The sequence below is a fragment of the Myotis yumanensis genome, unplaced genomic scaffold, assembly GCF_028538775.1.
Source record: "Myotis yumanensis isolate MYYU_CA2020_CCGP unplaced genomic scaffold, mMyoYum1.0.hap1 SCAF_2, whole genome shotgun sequence".
Lineage (NCBI taxonomy): Eukaryota > Metazoa > Chordata > Mammalia > Chiroptera > Vespertilionidae > Myotis > Myotis yumanensis.
The window spans coordinates 23,629,725-23,644,650 of NW_027223753.1; the positions used below are offsets into that span (position 1 = coordinate 23,629,725).

Here is a 14,926-nt window from a genome sequence, read left to right on the forward strand (position 1 = left end):
TGTGGCTCAGTTTGTTGGGCATCCTTCCGTGCACTGAAAGGTTGCTGGTTCAGTTCCCTGTTAGGGCACATGCCTCAGTTGTGTGCTGGATCCCCAGTAGAGGTGTGTGCAGGAGGCAGCCAATCAATGTTTTACTCTTACATCGATGTTTTGCTTTCTCCCTCTTCTTTCCTCTCTACAAAATCAATAAAATAAAAAAAAGAAAATGAAAAGACAACCTACAAAAATGGGACTTTGCAAAGCATGTATGTAATAAGGAACTTATGCCCAGAATTTATAAAGAACTCTACAGCCCAATAAAAGGACAGATAATCCAATGATTCAATTTAAAAATGAAGGATCTGAATAGACATTTCTCCAAAAGTAGTTGTACAAATAGCCAACACACACATGAAAAGATGCTCAAAATCCCTAGTCATTAGGGAAATAAAAATCAAAACCTCAGTAAGATACCACTTTACACCTACTAAGATGGCTATAATAAAAAGACATAACAAGTGTTGGAGATGTAGAGAAATGGGAACCCTTAAACACTTCTGGTGGAAATGTAAAATTGTATAGCTGCTTGGGAATAATAGTCTGGCAGTTCCTCACAAAGTTAGGCATAGAGTTATCATATGACTGAGCAGTAACACGCCCAAGTATGTACCCAAGAGAGAAAAACATCTCTGCACAAAAACATGTACATGAGTGCTCGCTTCGGCAGCATATATACTAATATTGGAGTGATACAGAGAAGATTAGCATGGCTCTTGCACAAGGATGACATGCAAATTCGTGAGCGTTCCATTAAAGAAAAGAAAAAGAAAAAACAAACATGTACATGAATGTTTATAGCAGCATTATGCATAATAGCAAAAAAGTGGCAACAATCCCAATGCCCATCAGCTGATGAATGAATGAATAAAGTGGGTTATATTGTGGTATGAAAAAGGAATGTACTGATAACATGCTACAATGAGAACATGCTAAGTGAAAGAAGCCAGTCACAAAACCCCTGAAGTAAAGACAGAACATGGATTAGTGGTTGCCTAGCACTGTGGGGTGGGGGTGGGGGGTGTGTACATGGAAACCAGGCTACTATTTTAATTTTTCACACTGTATTTTTCTGCCCTTTTCTGATTTATCTTGAGAGCAATGCTGCACTGAAGAGCCTGGTGCAACAGACAAGCAAGAACCATTTTATTATGTTCATTTTCTTGTTATTAGTCTCTTGTTACACAAAGCTCTTGTTCTCTACAATTGGCTGTAGCATTCTTAGTTTAGGCTTCCTGAAATCATCTATAGCAGAAACATTCCTGCTGTCTTTGGCAAGGGATGTGTTTTGCACTGCAAGTTCTGAAAGAGATTTCAGGCAGAGCCTGTTTTCAATTTTTGCATATGTTATGAGTTAAGAGTTAGGGGTTGGGGAAGAGAGCTGTTGGCTGCTTTAGTTAAGCATCTGGACTCTCCTGGTTCAAGATAATCATGCTTCTGAGATTGGTTGATTTTTATTTTTTATTTTTAACTGGTCAAATTCACAAGAGACTGATGGGTGAATATACCATGGGTAGCCTATAAGGTAATGGCTATTCTGGCGTAATGTCTGTGTTTGAATTCTGAACTTAACCAGCTGTAGAACTTTGGGGCAAGTTACCAACTCTAAGTCCTCATTTTCTATTCTGTAGAATAGGTACAGAACATAGTTCTTAATGAAGTTTGTGTATATAAATGATATAATGCTGAAAATTTGTAGCTCCTTGTCTGTCACATCTTAGTGTTTTTTCAATTGTTATTGATAAAGTGTCAGGGAATCAATTTCCAGTGGATACAGATCTACTAGGAAAGCCAATATTTGCCTAGGGTAGTCTTTTCTGGTAGGCAGGTCCATCCAGAGTCCAGATTCTAAGTTAGAAGGTGTTTGAACATATTCAAGATACAGAGCAAGAGGAACTAGATGTTCATAAGTAAGTCCATCAAATCAGGGTAGCTAAATTATCCTACTTGAGGAAATGATGTATCCTGGCCTTTCAGGAGAGTCCCAATTTAAAATACTTTTTCCCATTGTGAGCATAAATGTTCGATAAACTTTATGTTGGTAGATATTAATGTCACCCCCAAACCCCCAGTCTGTCTCAACCAGAAACAGGTAAAAAATCTTGACTATGTTAACTTTTAGGTTGAAGATAGCTATTTTTATTTAGGTAATTATTATGGGTCATTAAATCATATCATTCTTTTTCTCTGAACTGCAATTTCCCACTTTCAATATTCAGTATTTGTCACTAAAACTTGTGTGTTTATAAACTCGGGTCATAGATGACACACAATTAGTGTATCTTAGTGGTATTTACATCATAAATTAGAGACCCAAAAGGAATCTGTCTTAATGTTGAGATTTTTGTGTTTCTTTTTGTAGGGTTATTTCTTGGGAAGATTTCCATAGGTGATTGTTGTTCTCCATTGTTTTGACCATTAGCTTCCTTTTATTTATGCTTATTATTTTAAAATATATTTTTAATGATTTCAGAGAGAGAGGGAGAGGGAGAGGGAGGGAGGGAGAGAGAGAGAGAGAGAGAGAGAGAGAGAGAGAGAGAGAGAGAAACATCAATGATGAGAAAGAATCATTGATTGGCTGCCTTCTGCACGCCCCCCACTGTGGACCGAGCCCGCAACCCAGGCATGTGTCCTTGACCGGAGTCGAACTGGGATCCTTTAGTCTACAGACTGATGCCTGAGCCAAACTGCGTAGGGCCATTAGCTTCCTTTTAAAGGGTGGTATTTATTTGTCCTGTCCTGAAATTCTTTAGGCTTAGGTCTTATTTGGGTCTTGTAACTCAAACATTAAAATAAATGTAACATTCCTGCTTCATTGAATTAACATTTGGCTTTTCTATCTTGATCCCTTGGAAGTTTCGTGATGTTAATGCAGTCTAATAACCTAAGAAAATAAGATAACTTCTATGCTTCATTGCTACAGGGAATTAGATGTTGCTAGAAAAAGAGGCTGGTGTTCATCAGAATACCTCAAACTTTGTTTGGTCTTAAATTGATTGTAATGTGGGGATTGAAATGAGAGGTAACACCATGAGAAATGCTCTGAAAATGCCCTTTAAGGTACACGAGATCTCTTGAAGAAATAGAATGTATCCTGTGAGATAAGTTTTGATATTAATGGGAATGAGAAAATGAAATAAAAAGAGTGATTTGCCCAGCAAAGTCTTGTGCAGGTGTTAACAACAGTGAAGCTATTCAAAACATTTAGATGTAGGGAGGTGGAAGAGGGTTAGGAGGGGTAAATGGTGAAGGAGACTTGGGGTGGTGAACACACAATACAGGTGTATTGTAGAACTGTGCACCTGAAACATAATTTTATTAACTAATGTCACCCCAATAATTCAGTCAAAACAAAACACTTAGGAGTTAATATCAAGATCTCAAAACTATCCCATAGGCCAATGATGGCGAACCTATGACATGCGTGTCAGAGATGACACACGAACTCATTTTTTTGGTTGATTTTTCTTTGTTAAATGGCATTTAAATATATAAAATAAATATCAAAAATATAAATCTTTGTTTTACTATGGTTGCAAATATCAAAAAATTTCTAGCCCTGACCGGTTTGGCTCAGCAGATAGAGCGGCGGCCTGCGGACTCAAGGGTCCCAGGTTCGATTCCGGTCAGGGGCATGTGCCTTGCTTGAGGGCACATCCCCTGTGGGGAGTGTGCAGGAGGCGGCTGATGGATGTTTCTCTCTCATCGATGTTTCTAACTCTATCCCTCTTCCTTCCTTCCTTCCTCTCTGTAAAAAATCAATATATGTGACATGGCACCAGAGTTAAGTTAGGGTTTTTCAAAATGCTGACACGCCATGCTCAAAAGGTTCGCCATCACTGCCATAGGCATTAGTTCCCTGGCCCATCTCAATTTTCCATATCCTTCCATGGGTTGAGAGAGCTTTAAAAGACTTCGTTTCGAGTTGATTTTACATGTTAGGGTGGCTGTGGGTCTGTTTTATGTTATTTTATTTTCAGGTTATTTTTATTTATCTTTATTTTTACTTTTGAGAGTACATTTATTAAAGCTGGAGACAGTGAAACAAGGAAGGGCTCAGTAGTTCTCAACCTTCTGGCCCTTTAAATACAGTTCCTCATGTTGTGACCCAACCATAAAATTATTTTCGTTGCTACTTCATAACTGTAATGTTGCTACTGTTATGAGTCGTAATGTTAATATCTGATATGCAGGATGGTCTTAGGCGACCCCTGTGAAAGGGTCGTTTGACCACCAAAGGGGTCGCGACCCACAGGTTGAGAACCGCTGCAATAGAAGCCGCAACGGGAGAGAGATTAGGTGCGCTGCTTTGGTTCTCTAGAAATGTTACAGGAAATAAATGAGTCTATGGGGGCTGCTTTGGCTCACTGAGAAGTTAAAGAAAAGGGGGCCTTGGAGAAAGGTTCAGGGGGTTGCTTCCCTGGTTGCATGTCTCCTGGGGACCCTTAGAGTTTAGGAGATGCAGGACTGTGAGGGAAGAGGAAAATGTGGGTGTGCTCCTGGCAGGAGGAGCCACCAAATCTATAATAATAAAAGCATAATATGCTAATTAGACCAGATGTCCTTCTGGACGACCTTCCAGATGAAGCTGGGGCCGCAAGGGAAGCCTGGATCCCGGGTGCCGGGTGCTAGAGGGAAGCCGGGAGAAGGAAGGCCTACTCTTGCATGAATTTCATGCATTGGGCCCTTAGTCTTTCTATAAAAATAAACAGGTAGCCCAGCCGGGTGTGGCTCAGCAGTTGAGTGTCGACCCAGGAACCAAGAGGTCACCAGTTTGATTCCCAGTCAGGGCACATGCCTGGGTGCGGGCTCAATCCCCTGTGGGGGGCATGCATGAGGCAGCCAGTTGATGTTTTTCTCTCCTCGATGTTTCTATCTCTACCTCTCCCTTCTTCACTCTAAAGTCAATAAAAACATAGTTTTTAAAAATACAGTTAGGTATTTTCTGAGAAGACATTTTAGAATATGAGCTTAGTATTTAGGGATTGAAGGGTACTTGCGTAGTTTCTATATAGCCTGGCCATTTAGGCTGCCACAGTTGGAACAACCCCTGGGTGGTCAACTGAGAGGCTTTATTTGGCACTACTTAGTTTTAGGAACCCAATGTCCTACCAAGTATAACCCACAAGGTTCCAAACATGGGGCAAACTGTAGTAAATACTCTCAAAATGTTTGTTGTGGTGACTTCAACAGACATCTACCATGTGCCAAGCACAATGCTGGCATAACACTAGGGACACTAAGAAGAAACTTAATCTGGAGTGAGAGGGAAGAGGAGTAATTTAATTCTTTCTTATCTTTGAGGGTTTTTGATTTAGAGAAGCTTGCTTTGGCTTTCTCTGCCAATATTCCTTTTTCTTGGAGTTGAAAAATAAGATCTGTGTTTTTAGTGATATTAAAGCCAAGTAATTATATATCTTAGTACCTTTGTTGTGTTTTGTTGTAAGTAAAATGGCATCTGTTCTCCCAAGAGCTATGTTCTTTCAAGGACCGTTGATGTGCTTGGTAATTAGACAAGTGGTGGGGAGGGCTGGTCTTTGAAAGGGTGATGGGTTGGGAAACTCCTCTCAAGTGGCTCTGCAGAATAGTTTGAAGACGAACCCTTGCTCCAAGTGACAAAATTGTATCTGAAATGATTGCAAAAGGCTACACTTGGGTTTTAAATAAAAAAGGTGGAGGGATAAAACAACAGTTGTATAAATGTAAGATGGAGGAGGAGGACATCTTGCAGCTGAAGAAAGGTTTATGAAAAAGGACTTCAGGGTTTAGTGACTCAGAGCTCACTCTGAGTCAACATGTAGTGTGGCTGCCAGAAAGAAAAATCTTAAACATACTAGTAGTGTCTAAATAGTTCTATATTAGGCCACATTTCGAGAATCACATTCAGTGTATCCCAATGAAAGAGAACAAACAGGAATTGATTCCATGGTGAAGAGGGTAATAATGTGAGATATGAAACCATGACATCTGAAGAATGTTGGAAAGTTGAGGATATTTGCATCATACCAGGCTCTTAGTTGGGAGTTTAGGAACTAGGTCTTATTATAATTCTGCATTCTAACATAATAGATAGTATTGATCATTACTATCAATTGATATTTAGTATTGGTCATTCCTATCAAATAGATAGTATTGATTACTGCGTGGATTCTTTCATAATGCTGATGTAGGAACATGGCTATCTTACCTTAAGTGTGAGAATCTTTTTGTCCAAAATAGTTGTTTGAGGAGACATGTTTTTACCCCACGCACATTTCATTGCCATGAGCGGTCATATTATTCCGTAGTTCTGTAGGGACTCCACTTTTTCATAATATTCTAAATGAAACACCATAGTCAGCCAGGAAGAGTAGGCATTGTTGAAGAAGCAAAACTTACTTTTAGGGAAATTATACTTTGAACAGAAATTAAATAAATAAATACCAGGTACTTGTAAGATGTAAGAGGTGCTAAATTGATTTCCAAGGTAGTATTTGTTTATCTCACTTCCCTTTAAATTTTTAGAGCACCAACAATGAAGAAATGTTAGAAATATGAAAAACTGTATGCATATGAAGTTTGAAGGTCTTCAAAATAGAATTGAGAGTTGTTTTGAATGAATTTTGGTAATTTGATCAGCTGGTTTTAGTTATGATCATCCCTACCTTATACTAATATACACTGAATGGCCAGATTATTATGACCACCTGACATTTGTAGGCAAATTAGCTATAATTTCACACTGAAGTTGCTAGAGGGCCAGACCATTATAAATAGGGAAGCAGGTTGTTTACCACAACAGTAGAAGATATTTTTTTCTGAAGATATGGGTAAACAACGCGATTTAACAGCCTTTATACATACACAAACACATACATACATACACTGAGTGGCCAGATTATTATGGCCACTCCATCAGTACTTCGTTGGGCCACCTTTTGCCTTCAATACTGCGGCGATTCATCTTGGCATTGACTCCACGAGATGTTGAAAGGTGATGCGAGGAATCTGACACCATGCCTGATGAAGAGCACTGTCCAGTTCTGTGAGATTTGATGGTTGTGGAACCAGCTGCCTGATGGCTCTTTTAACTTCTTCCCACAAATGCTCAATTGGATTGAGATCTGGTGATTGTGGGGGCCACCTAAGCAAAGTAAAGTCTCTCTTATGTTCTTGAAACCACTCCTGCACAATACGAGCACCGTGGCGTGGCGCATTGTCTTGTTGGAAGAAGCCATCTCCATTGGGATATGCCATCAACATGATAAGATGAACTTGATCAGCAATGATACTTAGGTATGTTGTGCCATTCAGACGTTGTTCCACACGAATTAAAGGGCCCAAATCATGCCAGGAAAACATGCCCCAAACCATAACACTGCCCCCACCAGCTTGAAGGGTTGTATTCATGCATGTGGGGTGCATACTTTCATGCTGTTTCTGCCAAATTCTCACTCTGCCATCTGCATGATGCAACTGGAAATGTGATTCATTGGATCACATGACTTTTTTCCAATGCTCGACTGTCCAATCCTTGTGTTCCTGTGCGAATTGGAGATGTTTTATCTTGGTAACTGCAGACAGCAAAGGTGTTCGAACAGGCCTTCGGCTTCCACATCCCATACGATACAGTGTATGGCTAATTTGCCTACAAATGTCAGTTGGTCATAATAATCTGGCCACTCAGTGTGTGTGTGTGTGTGTGTGTGTGTGTGTGTGTGTGTATCTCCTACTTTCAAAGGCTGTTAAATCACGTTGTTTACCCATATCTTCAGAAAAAATTCACTTCTGTTGTGGTAAACAACCTGCTTCCCTATTTGTAATGGTCTGGCCTTCTAGCAACTTTAGCGTGAAATTACAGCTAATTTGCCTACAAATGTCAGGTGGTCATAATAATCTGGCCATTCTGATTATTATGTATATTTGTTGAGAGAAGAAACTTCATGTCTTTTGGACACTTCCCTTTTCATGTGACTTGCTCTTAATCTTCAGGTGACAGCTTAAATACCATCTCTTGACCATCCTATCTAAATAACTACCACGCTGCATATATATGCCAACATAGTATTTTCTTTGTCTTCTTCCTAGTACTTACCAGAATTTATAACTACAATATTGCTTGCTTGCTTATTAGCCTAAGTGTGCCTAGTTTATAAGCTCCATGAAGGCAAGGACCAAGTCTGCTTTAGCTTACCCACTATCTAGATCAGGGTTGGGCAAACTTTTTGACTCGAGGGCCACAGTGGGTTCTTAAACTGGACTGGAGGGCCGGAACAAAAGCATGGATGGAGTGTTTGTGTGAACTAATATAAATTCAAAGTAAACGTCATTACATAAAAGGATACAGTCTTTTTTTTTTTTTTTTTTTTCGTTTTATTCATTTCAAATGGGGATCCGGCTCGCGGGCCGTAGTTTGCCCACAGCTGGTCTAGATAGAGTCCTCTTGAATGAGTTAAGTATTTCATTAATTTATTTCCAACTGTTGTTTGTATCATCCAAAGTTATTTCACGTAATTCTCAAGGTATAGTGATGTTTTTACTGTTAGTTTCAATTCATATTAAAGAAGTTCCAGGAGTAGGAGTGGGGATGGTATCACAGTATTGCCACTCTTCAGTGTACTTGTCAATTCTAGTAAGTTTAATATATGTAGATGTATTAACTTTGGCTCTGTATGTATTTAATTGACAACTTTTTCTCTGAATGAAATTAGCTTCTTAATTTTCCAATTTCTGATGGTTGTAATGAGTATTTCCTTTTTCACAAACTGTTGCCTGTTCTTTTTCTTCTAAAGTCTGATATTGTCCACCTGTTGTGTAAATGATCTAAAAGGATTTTTATTTCTGGCTCAAGCTAAAATTGAAGATTGGAAAGAGATGTTGCTAGGCAAGACTATCCCTAAACTTGTAACAGAAGAAAGCCATTCAGCAAGAGTGAACCCAGAGAGAAAATCCCAAAATATGTTGAAGGCCAACTAGCAAAACAAAATGTATTTTCAATATTCAGTTTCTATAAATTGTTCATGTACATTCACTTCCTATCCCCGAGTAACTTATTCCTCTGCCCTGGCTTTGTATAATGATACTGCTGCCAAAAATCAGTTCCAAATAGAAGTATCTTTGACCTTGGTAGAGCACTCAACAGTTTGATCCTTTGGCAGGATCACTGTAGGTCTTTGGTGTCCTCATTACGCAATCTCTTACTCATCACCCTTTGTCTCTGGCTTCCTGGCACTTTCTCAGACCTCTCTAAATTATGTCTGTGGGATTATGGTTGTTTCCTATGAACTGGGGTTATAGTAGCTTCCTGGACTTTTGCCTTTCCAGAAGTTATTAAAATTATAAATGTAATAATTAGAAACAAATACCATCTTTCAGTTTTCCTATCTCTTGCCCTTTTACCAGATCCTAAACTTGGTAAGAGTGGAGAAGAGACTTAGATCTATGAATGACTTCTGCGTGCCAGACATTGCTCTACAGAGATGGAATAATAGTGGTTGAGAACACTGGCTTAAAAAACAAAAACAAAAAAACCAATACTGGCTTGAAGCCTGGTTGGCTGGGTTTAAATCTGTAAAATGGGACATAATAATGCCCTCTTTGTGCCCTGGATGGTGTGCTCAATGGTTAGTGCCGGCCCATTAACCAAAGTTTTCTCAGGTTCAGTTCCCTGTCAAGGGCGCCTGGTTTGCAGGAATGCAACTAGTCAATATGTCTCTCTCACATCGATGTTTTTCTTTCTGGCTCACCCTCCCTCCTTTTCTTCTCTCCCTCCCTTCTACTCTCTCTAAAAATCAATGTGCCCTAGATGGTTTGGCTTAGTGGATAGAGCATCAGCCTGTGGACCGAAGAGTCCTGGGTTCGATTCCGGTGAAGGTACATGCCCGGGTTGTGGGCTTGATCCCCAGTGTGGGGCGTGCAGGAGACAGCCTATCAATCACTTTCATAATTGATGTTTCTATCTCTCCCTCTCCCTTTCTCTCTGAAATCAATAAAAATATAATATATAAATAAAAAAATAATAAAAATCAATGGGAAAAATATCCTCTAGTGAGGATAAAAAATGCCCTCTTTTGAGGATAAAATAAGTTTGAAAAAAACAAAAACCCAAACATTTTAAAGCATTTGTTAACAATCCTATATAATAAAGAGCTAATATGCTAATTAGACTGAACAGCAGAATGACCCGTCCAGACGACCTGAAGGACAAAGCCGAACAAAGCCAGGGCTGTGAGGGCCTGTGCTTGCATGAATTTCGTGCATTGGGCCTCTAGTAGTTCATAAATAGCAGAAGTAAAACCAGTGAATTACTGAAGTAGTTATTAGTAAAAGTTTATTGTGCACACACCAAAAACACAGTTCATACACTGGCAGAACTCAAACCAAATCATGGAAGGAGGCTCAGGTCTATGTTGTTATGAAGCAGCTTACTATATAGTGAGAAAGCAGTGAATATGATTCACAGTGATTGATTATAATAATAGAATTTTCAGTGATTGCTTCCTATTAACCTTGGGAAACAGTTCGTTTTTGTTTATGATTTCCAGAGGCATAAGCAAGAAATACACATGTTAAGGTAAAATGCACATGCAAAATAAGCTAAATTTTTATTTGTTTGATTGAACTGGTTTTGTCTGCTTAGGGAAATTTCAAAGCTGATCTCCCTTTTGTTTTTTATTTTAACACTGTTCTGGGCATGAAGTAAATTAAGAAAGTTGAGATTTCTCCTGGTGGAAAGCTCACCTTCTAGTTGGGTAAAGATAGAAAACAAAAAAGTAAGCAAGATAGTTTTCAAGTACTGAATTGAGTTTTCCGAAGGGAAAAAAAACAAAGGTACGGGATTAGATCCTAGAAAATGACTGGTAGCTACTTTTGATCAGGTGGCCAGGGCAAACCTCTGAGCAGATAGCTTTTGAGCTGAGATCTGAATAACAAAATCTGTGAGTAGGGGAGGGTGAAATATTTGTTGATTATTATTTTTCCCTTACAAGCTGGGAGCAGCATCACTTAAAAGAAGCTATTGCTAAGCAGTGAGATGGCGAGGTGTGATGAAAAAAGCCCTGGCGTTTTGGCAATTTACCAGCTTTGTAATCTTTGACAGATCCCTTATTCTTCCTGGTCTTTGGTAGACACATACTTTAGCACTGCAGTGTTTTGCTACTTGGAAGATGCCCAAAGTTCTAGTAGGATATAAAGAGAATAAGTGAGTTAGCTTGACAGTGCACCTTACTGACCAAACTCAGCAGTCAGGGCAACTTCGAGGTTCTCTATTCATTCCTGTAGAGGAGAAAGAAAAGGAAAAAGACATTTTGTTTTTTTATGGGGGAAAATGACCCTATAAGAAAGTTGATAATAACTAGCTAGAAGAAAGTAATGGATCTTCACTTTATAAATTATTTTAGTCCTATGTTTATGGATTAATATCCTGTATTTTACAAGATGTAGTACATATATATTGTTGTGGTATTAAAATATTTGAGAACACTCTTGCACTTTTAAAACCTTTTTCTTGGAAATAAATATTAAGGCTATGCCTCAGGACTTCAAGGTCTGGGGATTAGAGAAATGGTCAGATGTGTACCATTTCTAAGATAGACCATAACCAAGATATTGCGTATGGTTTATTCTGTTAGAACTGGGAAGCCTGTCTCAGGTCATTTCAGGTCAGCTAACTTAGTTGGCAAAGTTTGTTTGCTTATTGCGAAAAACTGTGCACTGAATATTGTTAGCTCTCCTCATTTTTGCCAGTATTTTATAGTGTTACCCAGTTTGTGAGATATGTCAGGTTTTCCATCTGCTGCTGTGGCTTGGGTCTGTTGGGATTGTACTGCTTAGAACTCAAATCCTTGATGACAGGGGAGAGAGAGAGGGAGTGAGTTAATCAGTTATTTCATCTGCATTAAAAAAATGTTTCTAAGAGAAGTTCAGGTTTGCAAAGGGACTCATTTATTTGAATCTGTTTTCTTACATTAGGTGTAATTGAAGAGTGACTGACCCTTTCTTCAGAGATGTCAAAAACAAACAAATCCAAGTCTGGATCTCGTTCTTCTCGCTCAAGATCTGCATCAAGATCTCGTTCTCGTTCATTTTCGAAGTCTCGATCCCGAAGTCGATCTGTCTCTCGTTCAAGGAAGCGAAGGCTAAGGTAAGTGAGTGTGATTGTCTATTGAGATGATAGTTGCATCGGGCCAGATGGGTTTTTGAAGATCTTTTGTTAGATTCTTTCTGTGAAAGTCGGATGGTGGTGGTGGGGGAGCAGGGTTTGGCTTGAGGTGGAGGGAGGTTGGGCTGTAAGATATTTCTGGTTTCTTTAAATGCTACAAATCTAAATCACCTCTTCTTGCCATATTGTTTGCCTAATTCCTTTTCTCTGCCAGAGCACATACTATTTCTCATCTACTTTGGAAGAAAGCATTTTGTATTTATTTGAGCTGCTTACTTTAAATCTCTACATCTGATGATTTTTCATTGAAGTGTTTTTGGAGTCTTGGACCAAAGTTTATTTTCATCAGGAAAGAAAAGATAGCTAAGAGGATTAATAGTATGATCAACATTGCAAGGAAAAGAAGCCTTAACTCACTAAATAAACCTTAAAAACTATATCAGGAGTTTGTATACACCGGATGTGCCAATTACAAGCTGCATCTATTTAGTAAACACATCTTAAAACTAATCTGAAAATCACTATGTAGACATCACCTGGTCTTCTTACCAAATGTGCAAGTAATTCTTTCAAATTTATTACCAATATTCTTTAATTCAGTCAGTTTTCACACCTTTGGGTGGAATTTCCCTATTTCAATTATGTCCTGGAATAGGATGCCAAACCTCGGGCATCTTTTTCTCTTAATGTGTTGTGAGTTGGGTTTTTCAGACTTTAAAACTGTTTTAGTTTTCTTTTGTGAATAGATAAGAACCTTTCAGTAGATACAAGTTTCTGTATGTGCATTAGGAAAATATTGATGTATTTAAACCAAAAGGGGAATCTTTGCACAATTTCACTTTTTGTCAGAATTGCATTAGGCAAGGAGGTAATTTCTCAATTTTGCCACTTGGAACCCTTGCTGTTTATTTCTGATAAGTCTTTATAATCCTTTTCTTAAATGAATTGATTATGAAATTTAAGCCTCAGGAAAAGGTGCTATTAAAAGCTTTATTTTTGATGGTTCCATAGAACTTCTCTAAGAGTCGTAAACAAATGGTTGGTGGGATTTCTGCCCCCCCAACAAGATCAAGTTAATTTCTTAAATGGAATCTGTGAGAAGCTACCTGAAAATTAATTTCAGACCAGAGGATGAACAAAAAGTAGGTGTGCATAAGTATTGATGACTCCAATACAATATAGAACAGGAAGTTACAAATTTTTAGTCTTTCCTCCAAACAAATACTAGATATTTTTTCTTCTTTTTAAAGATAACATTACACCTTGAGGGTAAGCACTCTTAGCTTTTCTCCCTCTCATGTTTCTTGGGCATGCATTTTCCCCCCAAACTTTGTTCAAGCCCTACCAGTGGTCGGCAAACTCATTAGTCAACAGAGCCAACTATCAACAGTACTTCAAAATAGACTCGCCCAGGCTGAAAATGGACTTCTGCGCACGGGCCACGAAGTTTCAATCGCACTGTACATGCGCGCCCGCATGTGGTATTTTTGGAAGAGCCACACTCAAGGGGCCAAAGAGCCGCATGTGGCTCTCGAGCCGCAGTTTGCCGACTACGGCCCTAGACTAAATAGAGCCTGTCTGTTGCCCAGTCGTGTCAGAGTCTATAGAAATAAAATTCTATCCCGCCTTCTCAACTCCTCCAAAAAACAAGAGAGAAAACCCACTAAATAAATTTATATCTATCTTGGGAAGTTACCATCAAGGCCTTGGGACTGAGCAAAGACTCTTAGTAACTCCTACCTAGCACCCAGAGTTTTTTATTTGGGCTGATTAAATCTGTTTTAGCCTATTTGGTTCTGAAAGGTAACATTTTAGAACTTTATTTAGTAAGTAAAAACTAAGTAATTTGTTCAAAAATAAGAGGCTGTACAACCAAAACTCAGGGATAAAATAGAACTGACACAAGTCAAATTGAAAAATGTTAACCACCTCTGAGGTATTTGTGATAAATAGAACTGGGAGGATCTGTCTGGACAGATCTCTTCTGCTTATTCTACAAATCATTGGCATGGTCATCAACTTGGCAAATGAGGAAAAAATATCATAGGCAGGCAATATGTGTTGGGGTGGTCTAGAGCCCCTTTGTGTGCTATCTTATACCTAGAAAATTACTGTTTTGGAGGAATTTCTCCACTAGAAAACAAGCTTTTAGACCTGATGCTAGTGTGACTTTTCTTCTTAGAAACAGATAAATTTGCCATGGATGTTCAGTTCTTATTTCTGGCTTATCTGTTTCATAATTTTTTTTCCTTTTTGTTTTTCTTCTCCTATAAGGAAATTATACTATCCATCCAGAGAGTTTGAGAAACCATGCCTTTAAATTAACTTAGTTGCTGAGTTTTATAGAATTGGAGAAAATTGATTGTTTCCTTGTATTTCACAGACTGTATCCTTTTAAGTGACTTTTTGTAAATAACTTCATTTGCAATCTGCAGAGACTCATGTTCCTGCATCTGTACAGTGACCGCGGGTTTTGGATGCAGTATGCCACAGGGCCGTCACTAGTAATTGGTGACAGAAGCAACAGTAGCCTCTGAGGATGGCAACATGAATTAAATCCTCCTTAGTTTGGTGGTACAGCACCTCCCTCAAGTGTAGTCACTTAATCTGGTCACATTCACTTGCATAGCCTGCATCTGCCTCTTCCTTCTTCTTTTCTTATATTGTACTGTTTTCGAATGAAAAGTGTGGAAGGTAAGTTTGGTTTTTTTTAAATTGTACTTAAATAGCAACCATTAATGACCAGCATTA

General features: G+C 38.7%; 1 protein-coding gene and 1 non-coding gene across 3 annotated transcripts in view; both read left to right on the top strand.

The window, feature by feature from the left end:
* The window catches only part of THRAP3 (thyroid hormone receptor associated protein 3), a 48,002-nt gene that overhangs the window by 15,612 nt on the left and 17,464 nt on the right, over positions 1 to 14,926 (top strand). For both annotated transcript variants that reach the window (XM_070404733.1, XM_070404734.1), the window contains exon 3: positions 11,986 to 12,157. In XM_070404733.1, coding sequence (XP_070260834.1) covers positions 12,021 to 12,157 — 137 coding nt within the window. In that variant the 5' untranslated portion in view covers positions 11,986 to 12,020. The remainder of the gene's footprint in view (positions 1 to 11,985; positions 12,158 to 14,926) is intronic.
* On the top strand, positions 691 to 797 carry LOC139004572 (U6 spliceosomal RNA). The gene has a single exon (XR_011470446.1). It is a non-coding gene; the product is annotated as a U6 spliceosomal RNA (small nuclear RNA).